Source organism: Podarcis raffonei, chromosome 13, assembly GCF_027172205.1.
Source record: "Podarcis raffonei isolate rPodRaf1 chromosome 13, rPodRaf1.pri, whole genome shotgun sequence".
In the NCBI taxonomy this organism is placed as follows: domain Eukaryota; kingdom Metazoa; phylum Chordata; class Lepidosauria; order Squamata; family Lacertidae; genus Podarcis; species Podarcis raffonei.
In genome coordinates, this window is record NC_070614.1 from 8,459,963 (window position 1) to 8,481,931 (window position 21,969).

The 21,969-nt window shown below is 48.8% G+C and overlaps 2 protein-coding genes across 5 annotated transcripts in view; both read right to left on the reverse strand.

The window, feature by feature from the left end:
- LOC128400799 (UDP-glucuronosyltransferase 2A2-like) overlaps positions 1-21,090 on the reverse strand; it is a 40,123-nt gene extending 19,033 nt beyond the window's left edge. The window contains exon 1 of one of the 4 annotated variants that reach the window (XM_053363346.1): positions 20,182-21,090. In XM_053363346.1, the coding sequence (XP_053219321.1) occupies positions 20,182-20,935 (754 nt within the window). In that variant the 5' untranslated portion in view covers positions 20,936-21,090. Of the gene's footprint in view, positions 1-2,003; positions 2,770-4,840; positions 5,797-9,176; positions 10,111-20,181 lie in introns of those variants that run through there. The other 3 variants (XM_053363347.1, XM_053363349.1, XM_053363351.1) reach the window with 3 other exon arrangements.
- Positions 42-1,929, reverse strand: LOC128399523 (UDP-glucuronosyltransferase 2C1-like). The gene is made up of 2 exons (XM_053361080.1): positions 1,868-1,929; positions 42-1,227 (listed from the first exon to the last, which is right to left on the reverse strand). The coding sequence occupies exons 1-2, from the start codon at positions 1,927-1,929 to the stop codon at positions 315-317; spliced, it is 975 nt and encodes a 324-aa protein (XP_053217055.1). The 3' UTR covers positions 42-314.
- Positions 21,091-21,969: the final 879 nt, after the last annotated feature.

Here is a 21,969-nt window from a genome sequence, read left to right on the forward strand (position 1 = left end):
CTGCTTGAGGCCAAACAAATCAAGACCCCCGGCTTGGGCATTAAAAGTAAAATGAGATGAGCCACTGTTGCTGATGACGTGCATATTTCTCTGTCCTGTTATCATCTGTGCTCAAACAGGTTTTGCAATCTTTTCCCTCGTACTTCAAAGCCCAAATCAATAGCAAACAAGAGCAGCACCCTGTTGGCCAAAGATGATACCATTTCCAACTTTCTGGGGTGGAAGCATCAGAAGATAGGAAGCTGCCTTGGTCCATCTCGCTCAATTCTGTCCACACTGACTGGCAAGGGCTGTTCCAGGGGTCTCTCTCACAGCTACCTGGAGATGCTGAGAACTTTCTGCATGCAAAACTGATGTTCTACTACTAAGCCACAGAGCATCTGCCCGTAACTTTGGATAAATAAAACCCTGGCACCTCTGAAGAACAAAAACCCTAAAGTTTGCCTACACTTACCTAAAATCTCGCTGTAATATCGATCCCACTCACTTGCCAAGGAATACAGGAAAAATCCATCACTGAAAGCATAGAAGAGGACATTTTTCATCCTCTCAACAAAGCTCATCCTGTCACTCATCCCTCCAGTGCTGGCACCGACGTAGGAAGGAGGAGCTGGGAGTTGTCCACAGAGTCTCTCCATGCTGTTGCCATCTGAGAACCGAAAAGTGTACAGAAAGGGGATTCCGAGCAACTCGGCCAGCAGGTCACCGCAAGGTGTCAGTGGGTCTGAGATGAGGACGTTAAAGTCCTCCTTCCTCAGCATCGCTATCCGCGTCTCATTGTGGAAAATGCTGTCGCAGACCTGTTTAGACATTTCGTCGAAGGAAGCAACTAATTCTCTCATCTTCTGCATCGCTTTCCAAAAGGGGAGCGTGGGCAACTCATACGTCGCTACATCCAGGAATTTCTCCACAACAGCCAAAACCTCCTCTTTGGTGAAGGTCACAGGCAGGACCTCAATGCGGTAAGAGGAGGACGATGCCTCTTTCGGATCAATCAAGTAAGAGGCTGAGGGTATCAACACCGTCACTGAGTGGCCCCTCAAGGCTAGCTCATTGAGCATCATCTTTATGTTAATCCAGTGGCTGCCATCTGTGGGCCAGACAAGAACTTTCCCACCAGAACTGGGGCCCCAACAGCACACCTGTAGCCAGAAGAGGATTAGAAACTTCTTCCCCTGCATAGTGGCAAACAGAAACGTTTCCCAACCGGAGTGACAATGACCCCAGCTGATGGTTGCACAATTAAATAATGAGTCTATTTGCCCAGCCCTAAGCAGAGCAAAGATCCTTTATGCAATGAGTATCAATGGCTTGTAACAAATCCTGGAATGGACTGCTTCAATACAGTTGTACCTTGGTTCTCCAATTTAATCCATTCCGGGAGTCCAGAATGGTTCCAGAACCAAGGCACGGCTTCCGATTGGCTGCAGGAGCCATGGAAGCCAAACTGGACATTCGGCTTCCGAAAAACTGATGGGGATGGCTCAGTGCTACTGGGATCACAAGCCAGCCTCGAACTGTTGCTTGTTACTGGTTTTATGACTCCTGGCTGCTTGAGGCCAAACAAATCAAGACCCCCGGCTTGGGCATTAAAAGTAAAATGAGATGAGCCACTGTTGCTGATGACGTGCATATTTCTCTGTCCTGTTATCATCTGTGCTCAAACAGGTTTTGCAATCTTTTCCCTCGTACTTCAAAGCCCAAATCAATAGCAAACAAGAGCAGCACCCTGTTGGCCAAAGATGATACCATTTCCAACTTTCTGGGGTGGAAGCATCAGAAGATAGGAAGCTGCCTTGGTCCATCTCGCTCAGTTCTGTCCACACTGACTGGCAAGGGCTGTTCCAGGGGTCTCTCTCACAGCTACCTGGAGATGCTGAGAACTTTCTGCATGCAAAACTGATGTTCTACTACTAAGCCACAGAGCATCTGCCCGTAACTTTGGATAAATAAAACCCTGGCACCTCTGAAGAACAAAAACCCTAAAGTTTGCCTACACTTACCTAAAATCTCGCTGTAATATCGATCCCACTCACTTGCCAAGGAATACAGGAAAAATCCATCACTGAAAGCATAGAGGAGGACATTTTTCATCCTCTCAACAAAGCCCATCCTGTCACTCATCCCTCCAGTGCTGGCACCAACGTAGGAAGGAGGAGCTGGGAGTTGTCCACAGAGTCTCTCCATGCTGTTGCCATCTGAGAACCGCAAAGTGTACAGAAAGGGGATTCCGAGCAACTCGGCCAGCAGGTCACCGCAAGGTGTCAGTGGGTCTGAGATGAGGACGTTAAAGTCCTCCTTCCTCAGCATCGCTATCCGCGTCTCATTGTGGAAAATGCTGTCGCAGACCTGTTTAAACACTTCTTCGAAGGAAGCAATTAATTCTCTCATCTTCTGCATCGCTTTCCAAAAGGGGAGCGTGGGCAACTCGTACGTCGCTACATCCAAGAATTTCTCCAGAGCAGCCAAAACCTCCTCTTTGGTGAAGGTCACAGGCAGGACCTCAATGCGGTAAGAGGAGGACGGTGCCTCTTTCGGATCCATCAAGTAAGAGGCTGAGGGTATCAACACCGTCACTGAGTGGCCCCTCAAGGCTAGCTCATTGAGCATCATCTTTATGTTAATCCAGTGGCTGCCATCTGTGGGCCAGACAAGAACTTTCCCACCAGAACTGGTGCCCCAACAGCACACCTGTAGCCAGAAGAGGATGAGAAGCTTCTTCACCTGCATAGCGGCAAACAGAAACGTTTCCCCAGCAGAGTGACAATGACCCCAGCTGATGGTTGCACAATTAAATAATGAGTCTATTTGCCCAGCCCTAAGCAGAGCAAAGATCCTTTATGCGATGAGTATCAATGGCATGTAACAAATCCTGGAATGGACTGCTTCAATACAGTTGTACCTTGGTTCTCCAATTTAATCCATTCCGGGAGTCCAGAATGGTTCCAGAACCAAGGCACGGCTTCCGATTGGCTGCAGGAGCCATGGAAGCCACACTGGACATTCGGCTTCCAAAAAACATTCGAAAATTGGAACAATCATTTTCGGTTTTCGATCGTTCAGGAGCCAAAACGTTTGAGTTTAAAGGCATTCGGCTTCTGAGGTTCCACTGTACAGTGGTACCTCGGGTTAAGTACTTAATTCATTCCGGAGGGCCGTACTTAACCTGAAACTGTTCTTAACCTGAAGCACCACTTTAGCTAATGGGGCCTGCTGCTGCCGCTGCGCCGCCGGAGCACGATCTCTGTTCTCATCCTGAAGCATATGTAACCTGAAGCGTATGTAACCCGAGGTACCACTGTATAGGCTATTCAAAAAGATAACGTCAAGTCACTCCCTCTACTAGATTCTTCATGTAATATACAGCTCATTTCTGAAACTAGGCTCCGATTCTCAAAAGGCAGGAAATGGAATGGAAACTCCATAACTGATTGAGTTAATTGTGATAGCTGAGCTGGTAGAGCATGAGATTCTTTATCTCAGGGTTGTGGGTTTGAGCTCCATGTTGGGCAAAAGATTCCTGAATGTCAGGGGAGTGGACCAGATGATCCTTTAGGGTCCCTTCCAACTCTTATGATTCTATGAAATGATAAGATTACCTGCATGGCATTGTGGGATTTGTTCATTCGTTTAAAATGTTTATCACCCGCTCTTCATTAATAAATAATAATAATAATTTTTGATTTATACCCCACGCTTCCCGGTTCAGGAAACCGGGCTCAGGGCGGCTAACAACAAATTTAAAATGCTTAATTGATGCAACAAAAAACAGCATATACAGTATAAAACGTGAACAACAATAAAATTCAGAATTCAAAAATCACTTTGGGGGGAAATCCATCCAATAAACATTAGATGATCACCAGGGCTAGCTGGCTAAGTTAGTCCTATTTGGGCCAGCAAGGAGGCCAGGGGAGAATTAGCTGTGGGATCCCAGAGTGGGTAATCTTCATAAAAAGGGGAGGGGGAGGGAAGGAAGGGGAACAAAAGATCAGGCTAAGTTCAAATTGAAAGCCAGGTGGAATAGCTCTGTCTTACAGGTCCTGCGGAAGGAAGTTAAATCCTGTAGGGCCCTGGTCTCATGGGACAGAGCATTCCACCAGGTCAGAGCCATCACTGAGAAGGCCCTGGCCCTGGTGGAGGATAATCCGACTTCCTTAGGGAAGCCAAGCCTGTGCTAATAGTGCCACATAGGGTCCAGGGGGCTGCGCGCGACCACTCAAAGGGCGCACCCCCTTTAATGTGGGGAACGGTAATTGTGGAATGCTCTGCCCAGGAAGTGGCACTGTGGGTTAAACCACAGAGCCTAGGACTTGACAATCAGAAGGTCAGCGGTTCGAATCCCCGCGATGGGGTGAGCTCCCGTTGCTCAGTCCCTGCTCCTGCCAACCTAGCAGTTCGAAAGCACGTCAAAGTGCAAGTAGATAAATAGGTACCACTCCAGCGGGAAGGTAAACAGTGTTTCTGCGCGCTGCTCTGGTTCACCAGAAGCAGCTTAGTAATGCTGGCCACATGACCCGGAAGCTGTACGCCGGCTCCCTCGGCCAATAAAGTGAGATGAGCACCACAACCCCAGAGTCAGCCACGACTGGACCTAATGGTCAGGGGTCCCTTTACCTTTACCTGCCCAGGAAGGCAAGCCTAACACCATCATTATCCCTGCTTGGTTGCCTAAATCCCCATTCCATCTCCCCCATCCACTCCAGTACTGGAGCTAGACTGGGTGAAGGACCGGGCAAAACAGAGAGTGAAACAATACAACAGACATGTCTCCATGCATCAGAACTTACAGGTGCGGATGTCAAAAATACAGTAACCGAAACTCGGAGCAGGATCTTACCTAGAACATCGCTATAGAACTGATGCCAGTCTTTATAGAGAACTTGATGGTAGAGGAAATCATTTGAGAGGTAGAAGAGCATGTTTTGGAGTCGCTCCATGAAGGACATCCTGTCTGTTAGCGCCTTCATGCTTGCAGGCACATAGGATGGAGGAGCTGGCAATCCTCCACAAAGACGCTCCACTGTGTTTGCCACAGAGAATCGATAGGTGTATATAAATGGAATCCGGAGTTTCTGAGCCAACAGTTCTGCACAAGGATAGAGTGGGTCTGCAAGGAGAACATCAAATCCAGCTGATTCCATCTTCTCCAGCAGTTTCTCATTCATCACAGCCATCTGACAGAAAGTTTTCTGCCGATGCATCGTCACAGTTACGATGTCAGACAACTTGTTGAAAAACTCCCAGTAAGATAGTTCATGAACATCATACGTCATAAAATATATTAAGTTCTGCAGGAGATCTTCCATCTCTGCCTTTGAGAACGGAGCAGATATCACTTCTACATGGAAAGGGGAAGGTTCGCTGGGGTCAATTATCCGGAAGAATGAAGGCAGGAGCACAGTCACTCGATGGCCTCTGCCTGTGAGCTCATTCGTGATGAATTCCATATTGATCCAGTGGCTGTCGTCTGCCGGCCAGATGAGGACATTCCCACTGGAGGCTGAGCCCCAAAAGAACACCCAAACCACGGAAAAGACCAGCAGCCATTTTGCAGCCATTGCGTCCTGGCTTTCCCACGCTTGATTCAGAGAGCTCCAAGGTAGTTGTGGCAGGCTTGGGCTTATGTAGGGCACTCCTCTAATCTGTGCCTCTCCTCCTTGTTTCACCTTTGCCGTACTTTGGCACAGAGTTCGTCAAAGCAAAGGCGGTTTTCTGCTACAGCAAAATCCTGTTACATAGCATAGCATGATCCTGTCGAAACATGGGTTCATGATTGTTACTCCGCCTAGTTACGAAACAGCCTCTCTGTTCAATATACACTTTTGTTTGTCTTACTAGCAATTACTCTCAGGTAACCTCTCTATGGGGACGCGGGTGGCGCTGTGGGTTAAACCACAGAGCCTAGGACTTGCTGATCAGAAGGTTGGTGGTTCGAATCCCTGTGACAGGGTGAGCTCCTGTTGCTCGGTCCCTGCTCCTGCCAACCTAGCAGTTCAAAAGCACGTCAAAGTGCAAGTAGATAAATAGGTACCGCTCCGGAGGGAAGGTAAGCAGCGTTTCCGTGCGCTGCTCTGGTTCACCAGAAGTGGCTTAGTCATGCTGTCCACATGACCCGGAAGCTGTACGCCGGCTCCCTCGGCCAATAGAGCGAGATGAGTGCCGCAACCCCAGAGTCGGCCACGACTGGACCTAATGGTCAGGGGTCCTTTACCTTAACCTCTCTATGTGGTGCATAATATTCTCACACAAAACTTGAAGCAAATGAAATGGTTTTCCTATAAGCACAGGACTGGAGAAACCTTTTTTTGCTTGTGGGACCATAGTTTCTTCTGGTCAACTGTGAACAGTGGCAGATTGAGGGCAGCGTGACCAGTTTCCCAGCACTGGTCACCATGCCATGGGGGACACCACAGGGCTTTGCAGCTATGGCGTAGTGCACATACAGAATGGAAGGTTGGAGGTTGTGATGGATTTTGGCCTCTCGCAGGACGCCACTGAAATTTGAAAGACCAAAGTCCACACCTACCGTAAACATCAGCCTCGAATGCAGAGGCACCTGCCGTTTTCAAAGAAAATGGTTGATATTTAACAAAGTCCTCCCCAGAGCAGACTCACTGATATTAAAGAATCTAAGGTACCGTATTTTTCGCTCTATAACACGCACCCGACCATAACACGCACATAGTTTTTAGAGGAGGAAAAGAAGAAAAAAAATATTCTAAATGAAACAGTGGATGTATGATTTTTGTGGTTCATGCTGTGGCCACAGACATGTGATCTGATGGTGAGTTTGGGGTAGCCCAATGCAAAAATCCTGAGGATCCATGTGGATCCATGCTTTGTAACCACGTTTTTGCACCACTGCGGCCCCAGGCAACAGTGGGTGCGTGATTTTTTTGGTGCAAGCTGTAGCCATGGACATGCTATGTGATCTGATGGTGAATTTGGGGTGACCCAGTGCAAAAATCCTGAGGATCTATGTAGATCCGTGCTTTGTAACCAGGCTCTCTGTCCCTCTCTTCTCCCCACTCAGTGGCTCTTCTCCCGCTTTGCTGTTTCAAAGCGAGCCACGGAGGAGGGAAGGAAGGGGAACCATGGATCCTCTGCTCACGACTGCAGCAGATCCCCCTGCCATCCGTAGGCATTCGCTCCATAACACGCACAGACATTTCCCCTTACTTTCTAGGAGGAAAAAAGTGAGTGTTATGGAGCAAAAAATACAGTAGTCCGTCATGTCCATTAAGCTCAATAGGTCTACTCTGAGTAGGGCTAGGTCTAAAAATCTCTGGCAACCCAATATCCTTTGTTGCTGAGCTGCTAGGGCCATTCCCAGTGGCTCTGATGCCCTCTAAAGCCTACAATTAGACACATAGATAGTGTTTCTACCATACGCAGGTGGGGAGATGCAGGCCAAGACAGAGTAAAGATGGCTATTGGCCAAGATGACATTCTCCTGCAGTTTCGTGCAGCAGCTGAGGATGCTTTCTCTGTGGCGCTGGTGGTTAAATGAATCAGTGTCAACTGCTAAGGGATGCTGCGCAAGGAACAAGATTATGTGGGTAGTCGGTTTCACAAGGCAAGTCTTGTATTGTCTCCAGTTAGTTACATCAATAGGGCTAGGGGTTGTTGTTGTTTAGTCGTTTAGTCGTGTCCGACTCTTCGTGACCCCATGGACCAGAGCACGCCAGGCACTCCTGTCTTCCACTGCCTCCTGCAGTTTGGTCAAACTCATGCTGGTAGCTTCAAGAACACTGTCCAACCACCTCGTCGTCTGTCGTCCCCTTCTCCTTGCGCCCTCCATCTTTCCCAACATCAGGGTCTTTTCCAGGGAGTCTTCTCTTCTCATGAGGTGGCCAACGTATTGGAGCCTCCAATTCAGGATCTGTCCTTCCAGTGAGCACTCAGGGCTGACGTCCTTAAGAGCTAGGGCTAGGGGTAGTCTTGGATGAAGAAATGTCAAGGGTAAGGATTCACTCCTGCTCTCAGAGAACCTAAGCCTCCCTCACCTGGGGTGATGTCTTTGCCAGAGAAGGAAGCAGCAGTGGCAGGCTGCCCCCCTGAACCTGTAAAGATGAGCAGGTCCTCAGGCAATGGGAGGTTGCTCACTGCTGGGCTGTCAAGTACAGAAAAATCCTGGCTGGCTCATAAGAGCATCCCTCTTTCTACCTTGTCCTGAGCCTAGCACCTTCCAACGCAGGCTAGGTGTCTTTCCTCCTCCTGTCCGCAGCACCACCTCCTGCGTTCATATATGCCCCACCTCCTGTGCCTCATCAGACCACTGAAAATGGTCCTGACTTCACCAGTCTACCATGGCCCCTCACCCCATCAGAGTGCTTTGTGGATCCAGCCAGCAGCTAGGCCATAGCTGTCAACTTTCAGATTTGAAAATAAGGGATCAGCAGCCTCAAAAATAAGGGATCAGCAGCCTCACCTGTCCTGGGGGCAGTCTACGGGATATCTAACAATCCGGGATAGCAGCGGGAAGCTGCGGGGAAAGACGCTGAAGTAAGGGCATTTCCCACAAAAAAAGGGAAGGTTGACAGCTATGAGCTAGGCAGAATCGCCATAGGGGGTTACACAAACAGGTGGGGAGGCTTGACGGTCTCATTTGGTCCATGTGGACCAAACCAATTCACACTTTCACAAACCACCACACAGAATGGAACAGAAGAGCTAGAGTCAGATATCACACCTCTCAGAATTTCATCATGCAGTTTTTGGCTCAAGCAAGGCATAAAATACTCGTTTTTAAATTGTAGCCCAAAACGTGGGCAACGGATACAGGAAATATAAGTAGATGTTATATGGTGACCATGTGCACCTCTGCTTGCATTTTAGTGTGATATATCCACAAATTAGCAAAAAAGAATAACTTACATTTCTGCACTGTTCTTCTACAAAGTGGGGGTGCAGAGTTCAATCGTAGCATCAGAAAGAGATGTACAGGTAAGGGGAGCTGAAACACCTCTTACCTTTGCACTAGATTCATACCCCATGCTCAGTTGCCTAAATTCTGCTTTCCCTGCCATCTCCCACCTCAACCCTGGAGCTGGACTGGGTGATGGACCAGGCAAAAATGAGGAAAACCACAGCACAGAAATGTGTATGTGAAACAAAACTTTTTGATGTTGATGTCAAAATTACAATGACCCGAACGAGGAGCGAGCTCTTACCTAGAACATCACTATAGAACTCATCCCAGCCTTTATATTGAATGTGCTGGAATAAGAAATCTTGGAAGAGGTAAAAGAGCAAGTTTCGGACCCGCTCTATGAAGGTCATCCTGTCTGTTAGTTCCCCTGTGCTTGCAGGCACATAGGATGGAGGAGCAGGCATACATCCACATAGACGCTCCACTGTGTTTCCAAAAGAGAATCGATAGGTATATATAAATGGGATCCTGAGCTTCTGAGCCAACAGTTCTGCACAAGGAATGAGTGGATCTGCGAGCAGAACGTCGAAACCAGCTGATTCCATCTTCTCCAGCAGTTTCTCATTTGTCACAGCTATATGACAGACCGTTTTGTATCGACCCATCACATGTGTTACTAAGGCATTCAACTTGCTGAAAAATTCCCAGGAAGAAAGTTCTCGGATCCCATAAGTGCATAGATGTATGTAGTCCTGCAGGAGATCTTCCATCTCTGCCTTTGAGAACGGAGCAGATATCACTTCTATCGGGAAAGGGGAAGGTTCGCTGGGGTCAATTATCCGGAAGAATGAAGGCAGGAGCACAGTCACTCGGTGGCCTCTGGCTCTGAGCTCATTCATGATGAATTTCAAATTGATCCAGTGGCTGTCGTCTGCCGGCCAGATGAGGACATTCCCACTGGAGGCTGAGCCCCAAAAGAACACCCAAACCACGGAAAAGACCAGCAGCCATTTTGCTGCCATTGTGTCCTGGCTTTCCTCCACTTGATTCAGGGTGATCAAAGGTCACTGTGACAGGCTGGGCTTGTTCAGAGTATTCCTGAATTTCACTGCTCTCCGCCCTGCTTAAACTTTGCCGTTCTTTGGCACAGAGACTTTCCAAGAAAGGAAGGTTTTCTGCCGCAGGAAAATCCTGCTGGGGATAACATAGCATAGTTCTTTCGAAATCCGGACTCCTCCTACAGCAAGTAACAAAACAGGTTCTCTGCTCAGTGGACAAGTTTGTTTATTTCTCCAGGAATAACTCTGAATGAGTCATCCAATAGCTTCAGCTGAACTCTCCATATGGCCCATAATATTCACACCTAGAGCTCAAAGCATATGAAATTGTTTGCCTGTAACTCAGGAGTGGAGAAACTGCAATATTCAGGACATAATATTGACAGAGCAGCAAGGGAAAAGTTGTGGCAAGTAGATATGAAATTTACTGCCTGTTACACATGAAAGGAAAACTATTTGGAAATGATATACAGATGGTATTTAGCACCTAATAAACTGGCTGAGATGTACAAGACTGTATCAAATAAATATTGGAAATGCAAACAGTCCAAAGGATTATTTTTTTCATACGTGGTCGACTTGTAAAAAAGCAACAGGCTTTTGGGAAACGATACACAATGATACACAATTTTACGTCATAGTTCTAAGCGCCCCCTGCAGTGCTCCTGAGGCTCCGCACCCAGCCCCAAATCCACCTCTGAGCAACCATGGTGTTGTAAACAAAAATTGCGCATTCCTATCACAATGGTCAGCCTAGGAGAGGCCCTGGCATGTCCATGCTATCTCAACATCCACTGCTCGCGGGAGACAGCTCTGTGGCTTGGGTCAGGCCCCCGCTGCACCACTGATCACAGCAGCGGGATAATTGTATCATCTCTTTTTTCATTCCATCACTGTGTTGTTAGAACTGGCAAATAAATAGCTGACTGCAGCAGAATAGTGATAAGAAGCTCAGGGAATGTGGGGTCAAGGGGCCATACAACGTATTATGCCAACTGCAACAGGAGTTAATTCTGCTGATAAGATAACAATCCTCAGATTTGCACAGGAGCCAAGGGGAGTTGAAGAGGCCCTGCAAAGTGCAGGATGGAGCCCAAGGTACACACACCCAACTTTTTGGAGGCCTGTTCACAAGCCATCAGGAATGGTTACATAAACCGTTGTCCCCACTGCAAAGCAGATCAAGTAAACACCAGACCATTTGAAACAAAGAAACTGCATGTGAACTGCAGTGTCAAATTCCTGTGTGTGTATTTTGCTTACGGAACCTGAGCTTCGGCTATTTGTAAAAATAATCTAATTAGCAGAAAGCATGGGGGTCAAGGAGGTTGTGATGTAAGCAAATCTCCAGGCACAAAGAAATCTTTGTACCTGCTGAGATATTGAGATGGCTCATACTGTCTTTTATTCCCTTTTTTTTTAAAAAAAAAAAAAGCTGTTAGGTAAGTCTGCCACATGAAGTGTTTTCAGGACATAATAGAACATACAGTTTAGGGGCATTTTCATTTAGTCCTCCCTCTATTGTTGCAGATTTGCAAAGAAGAAATGAAGCCAAGGTGTTGAGATCTGGCAAAAGAATTTCCCTGACAGATGCTGAATGGATAAAGTGTTGACCTCGTGCCAGCAAGTCTCGGTTCCAAATCCTCATTCACACATGAAGCAAACTGAGTAGCCTTGGCAAGGAAATAAATGCCATTCCAGTCTGTTGGTTTTGTATAAGAACCAGAACATGCGCATCTACCCTCACATTGCTGGGGAGGTGGAAATAATAATATACAAACCCCCACCCCACAAAATACAAAAAAGGGGGCTGAGTTAAGACAGGAGGGATATATACATCATCATGTGAGCATGCTATCATGGTTATGCTAATTATTATTATTAATTATTAATTATACCCCGCCCATCTGGCTTAGTTTCCCCAGCCACTCTGGGTGGCTCCCAATCAAATGTTAAAAACAGTACAGCATTAAATATTAAAAACTTCCCTGAACAGGGCTGCCTTCAGATGTCTTTTAAAGATAGGATAGCTGCCTATTTCCTTCACATCTGAAGGGAGGGTGTTCCACAGGGTGGGCGCCACTACCGAGAAGGCCCTCTGTCTGGTTCCCTGTAACCTCACTTCTCGCAATGAGGGAACCGCTGGATCTCAGTGTCCGGGCTGAACGATGGGGGTGGAGACGCTCCTTCAGGTATACAGGACCGAGGCCATTTAGGGCTTTAAAGGTCAGCACCAACACTTTGAATTGTGCTCGGAAATGTACTGGGAGCCAATGCAGATCTCTCAGGACCGGTGTTATGTGGTCCCAGTGGCCAGTCCCAGTCATCAGTTTAGCTGCCGCATTCTGGATTAATTGCAGTTTCCGGGTCACCTTCAAAGGTAGCCCAACGTAGAGCACATTGCAGTAGTCCAAGCAGGAGATAACTAGAGCATGCACCACTCTGGCAATACAGTCTATGGACAGGTAGGGTCTCAGCCTGCGTACCAGATGGAGCTGGTAGACAGCTGCCCTGAACACAGAATTAACCTGTGCCTCCATGGACAGCTGGGAGTCCAAAATGACTCCCAGGCTGCTCACCTGGTCCTTCAGGGGCACAGTTACCCTATTCAGGACCAGGGAGTCCTCCACACCAGCCCGCCCCCAGTCCCCCCAAAACAGTACTTCTGTCTTGTCAGGATTCAACTTCAATCCATTAGCCGCCATCCATCCTCCAACCGCCTCCAGGCACTCACACAGGACCTTCACCGCCTTCACTGGTTCTGATTTGAAAGAGAGGTAGAGCTGGGTATCATCTGCATACTGATGAACACCCAGCCCAAACCTCCTAATTATCTCTCCCAGCGGCTGCATGTAAATGTTGAAAAGCATGGGGGAGAGGACGGAACCCTGAGGCACCCCACAAGTGAGAGCCCAGGGGTCTGAACACTCATCCTCCAACACCACTTTCTGGACACAGCCCAGGAGAAAGGAGCGGAACCACAGTATAACAGTGCCCCCAGCTCTCAGCCCCTCTAGACGGTTTAGTGTCCTAACTCCCCACCTTCTTTCCTAACCTTTATGATCGAGGAGAAAAGGCCCTGAAACATGTGTGTGTGATTTATGGTTTTAATAGTCTGCACATCTTCTTGATCAGCTGCAAGCATCAACTCCTGGCACCACCTAAGATATCAGAAAGGATTTCAAGGGAAGTAGGGAACTCCTGTAGAGCTATGAGGAATTTGCAACTTCTAGGGTTGGGGTGAGGGATGTGTGGTTCTCCAGAAGTTGCTGACTTGCAACTCCTATCACCACTGACCACTGGGCATTTGCAATCCAGCAAATTTTGGACTCCACAGATCCACCCCGCTCTGCACGCTTGAGCTACTCCTCACACCTTGGGCTCTTTGAATCCCTTGAAAGCAAAGCAACAGCACAATCTTAAACATTTCTTCTCAGAAGTAAGCTCTGCTGGATTCAAGGGGGTTTATGATCAGGTAGGTGGTGTGAGGGTTGCTGCGGAATTTGAAAAGATATATACTGTATAGAGACAAGGGATTTGGATGGTAGTCAGGGTGTGGGGTGACAGGAAAAGGGTGGCTTTAGCGAGGTGTGCTGGGAAGAAGAAGAAGAAGAAGAAGAAGAAGAAGAAGAAGAAGAAGAAGAAGAAGAAGAAGAAGAAAGGGAAAGAAGAAAGGCTGGACTCCATCTTGGGAAGGCTCTCTGAAGGCAGGGGCGTAGGAAGGGGGGGCGGGTCGCCCCAGCGCCATCATGGAGGGGGGTGACACAATATCAAGGAACAATTACTGCCCTACAAGGGCGGTTCATAAAAAACTTTCTTGAAAATGCCTGCTCCAAAGGTCTTATCTTACTACACTAGGGATTATATAGCTATATATGAAATTTCATGCATATCAGTTCATATCTTGACCCTCCTCCACGAAAATAGCTGTTTACTTGGACGTTTTCCTATGTCGTGAAGGCTGAAATTTCAATTCAGTGGGGCAGGGTCAAGATATTAACTGATATGTTTTTTTTGTTTTGGAAACCACTTTGCAGGTTTTTTAAAAATAAATTTTATGAAATAAATAAACAATAAATATAAATAAAATAGCATAAGCCAAAACACAATCCATCCTGTAGATTTAAGTATCTGTCCACAGTCGCCTCCTTGTTATCAGAGGCCCAGAATCCACATTCCTTTGTAAGAAAATATGAAATAACGTAAAACCATTTTTGCAGGCATAATAATAATAATAATAATGATAATAATAATAATAATAATAATAATAATAATAATAATAATAAATCAATGGGGGGGGCAAGAAATTTCCCACACCGGGTACCACCTGACCTTCCTACGCCTCTGTCTGAAGGCTGGCTGGGAGAGATCCCTTTGACTCCAATGCTGCACTGCTGTAGGGAACAAGCCTTGCTTGAGATACTGCAATATCCGGACTCCCTCCTAACGTATTGTCAGGGAACTGCCATCTGAGACTAAGGAGGTGAAAGGGCTCATGGAGGGTGAGAGAGACCATTCAGCGGAGGAGGGGACCAGCAGGGGGAGAAGTGGAGTTCCAAGGGAAAGTGAGTCGGAGGGAGGGCTCAGAGACACTTCAAGCGGGAGCAGCGGGGAGATTTCAGGACCTCCTGTAGGGACACCCACTCCTCGGCGGAAACTGTCACGCCGAGAGTCCAGAAGACGCGTTTCCGTTAAGGAGCTTTTATGCTGGAAGAAGTTCCGTAAACGCCCACTGTCCGATTCAACGAGCGATTGATGGAGTCATGTTTAAGGAGCTCCATCACAGACAGAGGTTTGGGGACTTAGCCAAACTCTGAGGGATTAGGATTTTACGCACAAGCAGCTCATCATCCCATCACAGCAATCGGACAGTCCCTGAAAGCAGCTTGTGCAGAGAGGCATCATGAGTAACCCAGCCGGAGCCGGAGGAGCAGCAGGAGCTGGAGAGGGTCCAAGCCTGGAAGAAAGGTACAGAGTGTTGGAACTCCAGCTAGCAATGCAAACGGCGAGGCTAGAAGAAAGGAGGGCGCAGGATGCAGAAAAGGCAAAAGGCGCTACACTAGCAAGAAAGATGCCAGGAATGGTGCAGAAGTTTGGGGGGGACCCCAGGAACTACCAAGCCTTTAGGACAGAGATGCAGTATGCTCTTGAACTGCAGTTTAATGACTTTCCCGACGAGGCATCGAGAGTGGCGTTTGTGATTGGCCATCTCGAAGGAGGGGCGAGAGATTGGGTCAGACCCCTGATGGCAGGGAATAGTGACATGCTGAAGGACGCGAGGAAGTTTTTTCGCGCCATGGATTTGATGTTTTCCAGCGAGATTGAACAGGGGCTGGTGCGCAGACAATTGATGGCGTGCAAACAGGGGAGCCGATCGGTTCGTGAGTACTGGACTGAGTTTACAATGTTGATACATAGATTGGGGTGGGACCTTTCGGCGGAACCCATTCAAATGCTCTTTGAAGAGGGGCTTTCTTCGGCGGTGAAAGATGAACTTTCCCGGGCGCCCAGGGCGGAGTCTATGGACCAGCTGACCAAATCAGCGCTGACCATTGGAGCACGCCAGGAGGCAAGAGCCTTGGAGAAGCGGGAGGGGAAAGGAGAGCGTTGGAGGGATTTCCGCATTCCAGAGATTCCAGAACCAAGTTTCCCGCCAGGAGAGCCGATGGAAGTTGGAACAGCGCGCGCGCGCGCAGTTTCAAATCCCAGTGAAGGGAGGAAGAAGGAGGGAAAGAGCGCCAAGAAATGTTATCTCTGCCAGCAGCCAGGTCACTTTGCCAGAGTCTGCCCGCAAAGAAAGGAATGGCAAGGGATGGCGGGAGCTGTTGGGGGGAAGGAGGAGGAAGTCCAGGAGCCAGTAAAAGCCAACGCCTGTCTGCCTCTGTCAGGGCACTGCAGACAGGCCAAGGAGCAGTAAAAGTGCCCACTCCGGAACCTCCAAGACCAGCCCTAGTAATAGAGGTGTTGCTAGAGCTGGCAAACGGATACCCACTAAAGACTAAGGCGCTGCTGGACTCAGGCAGCTCCTGTAATTTTATGAGCAAGGAGTTTGCAGCTGAACACCAGATACAGACACTCCCTTTAAGCAACCCCCTGCAGGTCACCACGATCGATGGGAGGGAGCTGCTGGGAGGAGAAGTCAGCCTACAAACCGTCCCAATGGTTATGAGGGTGGCCAGGCACACTGAGAGGATAGCGTTCAATGTAGCCACCCTGGGAGGGGCTCCAGTCATTTTGGGAATGAGCTGGCTAGCGTTGCATGACCCGCGAGTGGGCTGGCATCAGAGAGTGGTCTCCTTTGGGTCAGCACATTGTCTGGAACACTGCAGAGAGGGAAAGGTGCCAGAAGGGGCAAAAGCCTCTCTAGCAGGGACGGAAGTGGCGGACAAAGGGAAGGTGCCCAAACAATACGCTGACCTGAGCAAGGTCTTCAGTGAAAGGGAAGCAGATAAATTACCACCGCACAGAGACTTTGACTGCCAAATTAATCTGGTCCCGGGGGCCCAGCTCCCCGTGGGCAAGCTGTACGCCATGTCAGACAGGGAAATGCAGGAGTTAAGGGAGTTTATTGATAAAAACCTGAAGAGGGGCTTCATCAGAGAGTCCAGAGCGGTGGGGGGGAGCCCAGTGTTTTTTGTGGACAAAAAAAAAACGGATAAACCGAGATTGGTCGTGGACTACCGGGCCCTAAATGCCGTGTCAGAACCAGTGACTTTCCCCATGCCCAGGATTGATGACATTTTGACCAGGGTGAGGAAGGGAAAGATATTCACGAAACTGGACCTGAGAGGAGCATACAACCTGATACGAATAAAGAAGGGGGATGAATGGAAAACCACCATGTTCACCCCTTTGGGGGCGTTTGAATATCTCGTTATGCCATTCGGATTACAATCAGGCTCCGCCTGTTTTCAATCGCTCATGAACCACGTACTGGGACCTTTGCTCTACAAGAATTGCGTGGCCTTCCTCGATGACGTGCTGATATATTCAGAGAATGAGGAGCAGCATGTAAAGGATGTCAGGGAAGTGCTGAGCCAGCTGCAAGCAAACCAGTTGTGGGTGAAATTGGAGAAGTGTCAGTTCCACACCAAGGAGGTGGAATTCCTGGGGTACCGCTTATCAGACAAGGGATTAGCCATGGATCCAGGCAAGGTCCAGGCGGTGCTGGAATGGAAGACACCGAAAACGAAAAAAGATGTGCAAAGGTTCTTAGGGTTTGGGAACTTTTACCGTAAATTCATCAAGAACTTTGCCCACTTAACGGCTCCCATCACGGACTGTCTAAGCAGCAAGAAGAAATTCGTTTGGACGGCGGAGGCGGAGCATGCTTTTGAGGAATTGAAAAGGGCATTCGCTTCGGAAGAACAGCTCCTGCATGTGGATTTACAAAAACCCATGAGAGTGGAAACTGATGCCTCAGACCGGGCGGTGGGGGCGGTGCTGCTTCAGCCAGGGAGCAATAAGTCGGAATGGAGACCGTGTGCCTTCTTTTCGCGTAAGCTGAACAAATCCGAGAGGAACTACACGGTATATGACCGAGAACTACTCGCCATTCACGAAGCGTTCCGGAGATGGAGACACTTACTAATTGGCGCACAACATAAGGTGCAAGTGTGTACGGACCACAAGAGTTTGGAGTATTGGAGAACGGCACGGGTGCTCAACCAACGACAAGTGAGATGGGCCCAGGAGTTCTCCAAATTCCATTTTGAAATTTGCTATGTGCCAGGTCCAGAAAACATCAGAGCGGACGCTCTCTCTCGCAAACCTGAATATTTGGAGGGGGAGGGAGCGCCGGAAGAGAGACATATTATCCCAGAGGACCACTGGGTGTGTGGTGCGGCCTGGGTGGGGCAAAGAGAACTGGTAGAGGGAACGGTAAATGATGAGTACGCCCAGGACAAGCTCAGAGGTCTAAGGAGAGAGGGAGAAGACCCCGGGGGTTTTGAAGAAAGAAACGGGGCATTGTATTACAGAGGGGCGCTATATATACCCGAAGGGGAATTGAGGGGGAGAGTACTCAAACAGCTGCACGACAATCCCACAGCGGGGCATTTTGGGCAACACAAGACCATGGGGTTGGTGACCAGGGAGTTTTGGTGGCCCAAGGTGAGGGAGGATGTACGGGAGTATGTGAGAAGGTGTGACCAATGCCAGAGAGCCAAAGGAGAAAGGCGGGCACCAGCGGGGTTATTAGAACCGTTACCCACACCAGAACGACCGTGGGAGGCGGTGTCGATAGATTTTATGACTGATCTGCCCAAATCCCAGGGGAAAACCGCCATACTAGTCGTAGTAGACCTGTTAACTAAGATGGGTCACTTTGTAGCTTGCTCACATGCAGTCACGGCGGAAGAAACAGCGAAATTGTTTGTAGAACATATTTTCAGACTGCATGGCGCCCCCTTGAGGGTGGTTTCCGACAGAGGGAAACAGTTCACGTCCAGATTCTGGAGGAAACTTATGAGCTTATTGCACGTAGAGGTCAACTTTTCGACTGCCAGGCACCCTGAGACCAATGGGCAGGCGGAGAGAGCAAACGGTATTCTCCAACAATACCTGAGGTGTTATGTCAATGACAGAGAGAACGATTGGGTCGAAAAGTTGGCACTAGCGGAATTTGCTTACAATAATGCTGAGAATGTGTCCACCGGGATGAGCCCCTTTTTGGCTAATTATGGGTGCCACCCCAGGGCGTTTCCAGGGGAAGGAGGGGAAAGATGGAGTGTTCCGGCCGCGGAACTTTTTGTAGAAGAAATGGAAGCGATCCATCGTCAACTCCAACTCAACTTAGAAAGGGCCAAGGAAGAATATAAGAGGCAGGCAGACAAGAGCAGAAGGGAAGGTGAAACAATTAGGGTGGGGAGTCGGGTCTGGCTATCAACCCAAGGGTTGCCGTTCAAGGGGGGTTGCAAGAAATTGAGACCCAAAAGATTGGGACCATTTGAGGTCATCCAACAGGTCAACCCAGTGGCGTTCAGACTCCGGTTACCGAACCACATGAAACTGCACCCAGTATTCCACAGGTCATTACTGTCACCATACAGGGGGGAAGGTGAAGGGGTATCCACACGGGGGCCAGCCATAGAAGAAAGGGAAAGCCGCAACCATGTGGCGGAAATCATCGACTCCAGGTGGAAGGGTAATCAGGTGGAGTATTTGGTCGCGTGGGAAGGGGAACCAGAGTCGGAAAACACCTGGGTGAAGGCAGAGGAGGTCCGTGACGAGATCTTGATTGAAACGTTCCACCAAAGGTTCCCCAGGAAACCTCAGCCAGTAGCGAGGTTTCGGAGGGAGTACTTTGGCACCACCGACGATGAGGAGGAACTGGAGGGATTCAGGGAATCGGAGTTGGAAGGAGGAACAGACTCCGATGAGGAGGAGTACTTGGAAACCGGAGACAGCAAAAGGTGGAGGGAAGTGTTCGAAACTTCGGAAGATGAGGGAGGTTTCTTCAGGGGTTTTGCTCCCTCGCCTCCCGCAGAGGAGGGGAGGGAAGGGGGTGAAGGGGGCCCTGGAGGGGAGGTGGATGTCAGGGAACTGCCATCTGAGACTAAGGAGGTGAAAGGGCTCATGGAGGGTGAGAGAGACCATTCAGCGGAGGAGGGGACCAGCAGGGGGAGAAGTGGAGTTCCAAGGGAAAGTGAGTCGGAGGGAGGGCTCAGAGACACTTCAAGCGGGAGCAGCGGGGAGATTTCAGGACCTCCTGTAGGGACACCCACTCCTCGGCGGAAACTGTCACGCCGAGAGTCCAGAAGACGCGTTTCCGTTAAGGAGCTTTTATGCTGGAAGAAGTTCCGTAAACGCCCACTGTCCGATTCAACGAGCGATTGATGGAGTCATGTTTAAGGAGCTCCATCACAGACAGAGGTTTGGGGACTTAGCCAAACTCTGAGGGATTAGGATTTTACGCACAAGCAGCTCATCATCCCATCACACGTATTAAGGAGGAACAGAAGTAGAACAGAAGGCAGAGCAACTCAGTGAAGCAATAAAAGAGCAAAGCAGGTGAGATCTGCTACTCCTTCCATTACAGTTGGCCATGCTACCTGGCTTGGTAGTGTCTACCTCCAAGTGATGGTGGCTCCACGAAGCCTCAGGAATGAGGCCTTTCCAGTCCTGCAACCTGGGTCTGCCTTTTATTGGCTATACCAAGGACTGCTCCAAGAACCCTCCGCATTTTTGGAGCAGCTACTCTACCAAATAATAGTATTTTGAGGAGGAGGAGAACAAAAACAGGCTTACCTAAAACCTGACTGTAATAAGAGTCCCATTCTCCCCAGTAGGTCTGGAAAACATAATCCTGCAGGTGGTAGGATATCAAATTTTTCACCCTTTCCCCAAACGACAACCTGTCCGTGAGCTCAGACAGAGTAGCAGGAGCGTACGAAGGAGGGGAGGGTATTTTCCCACAGTGTCTCTCCACCGTTGAGGCTGGAGTGAAGCGCAGGGTGTACACAAATGGGACGTCCAATTTCACAGCAATCAGGTCACCACAGATTGTCACAGGGTCCACAAGGAGGACGTCGTATCGGCTCTTTGTCAGCCGGGCCATCAGTTCCTGGTTGGCCAACACCCCTTCGCACATTTGCCTGTTGAGCATGACTGCTTTCTCCATCAGTTTCCCCAGCTCTTGGTAGAACCTGTGGAAGGTCAGCGTGGTGGGCATATGGTTGAACCACAGCATTATGATGTCCCTGATAAGGGCTTCGAAGTCGCTCCTTACGAAGGGCACAGGGTAAACCTCAAACGTGGCACCTGATACATCATCACTGGGTTTGATGGAGATGGCACCTGTAGGAACTAGGATGCTGACATTGTGGCCTCTGTGCAGCAGTTCTTGAATGATGACCTTAACGTTGAGCCAATGACTGGCTTCTGTTGGCCAAATAAGCACATTCCCACAGAAGACGTTTCCTACTAGGGTGACCTGAAGTATCACCAGATGGATTACAACCGCTCTTACTGAGATGGAGGTTATGATGTGCTTTTGTTGCATAGCCACGTTGTCTTCTTCAATAATTCCCCAACAGAGGAGCGTTATTCAGCATTCCACTTCTCTGTGGAAAACTTCTGTCTCATACTCTCCTTCACTTTTGGCCAAAGGTGTTTAATGTTTATAAGGTCTCTAACAGGAATGCTGTTGTTGTTGAAGAAGAAGCTAAAATGACAAAAGGCAGAAGGGTCATTTTTTTCACCTATTCTGCACAACTAAAACCAATGCATATTTCACCCATCTTAATATATACAGTGGTACCTCGGGATGCGAACGGGATCCGTTCCGGAACCCAGTTCGCATCTAGAAGCAAACGTAACTAGCGATGGCACGTCTGCGCATGCGCGCTTCGCTTTTCGACACTTCTGCGCATGGTGTCATTTTGAGAGTCTGCGCATGCGTGAGCGGCGAAGCCCGGAAGTAACATGCTACATTACTTCCGGGTTGCCGCACAGCGCAACTTGAATGCACTCAACATGAAGCATATTCAACCCGAGGTATGACTGTATATGGGTGGCCCAGAAACCACCAACATTTAATTTTTGGCAATTTTTAGTGAAGGGGGAGAGTGATTTCAGGCCCCCGAGCAAACAGCTATTCAATCCACCATTAAAGAACCAAAAACCCATAAAACAAACACAAATTGGCAGTTGAAACAAAAATGTAACCAGATAAAAATCTAAGGAAGGAGATGAAGAGCAGCGGCTATTTTGCTTTATAATACGAAAAAACTACCGTATTTTTTGCACCATAACACTCACTTTTTTCCTCCTAGAAAGTAAGGGGAAATGTCTGTGCGTGTTATGGAGCGAATGCCTACGGATGGCGGGGGGATCTGCTGCAGTCGTGAGCAGAGGATCCATGGTTCCCATTCCTTCCCTCCTCCGTGGCTTGCTTTGAAACAGCAAAGCGGGAGAAGAGCCGCTGAGTGGGGAGGAGAGAGGGACAGAGAGCCTGCTTCTTTAAAGGAGCAAAGCGGGAGAGGAGAGGAACCGCTTGCACGAGTGTAAGCAGCTCCTGTCCGGTTGGCTCCTTTA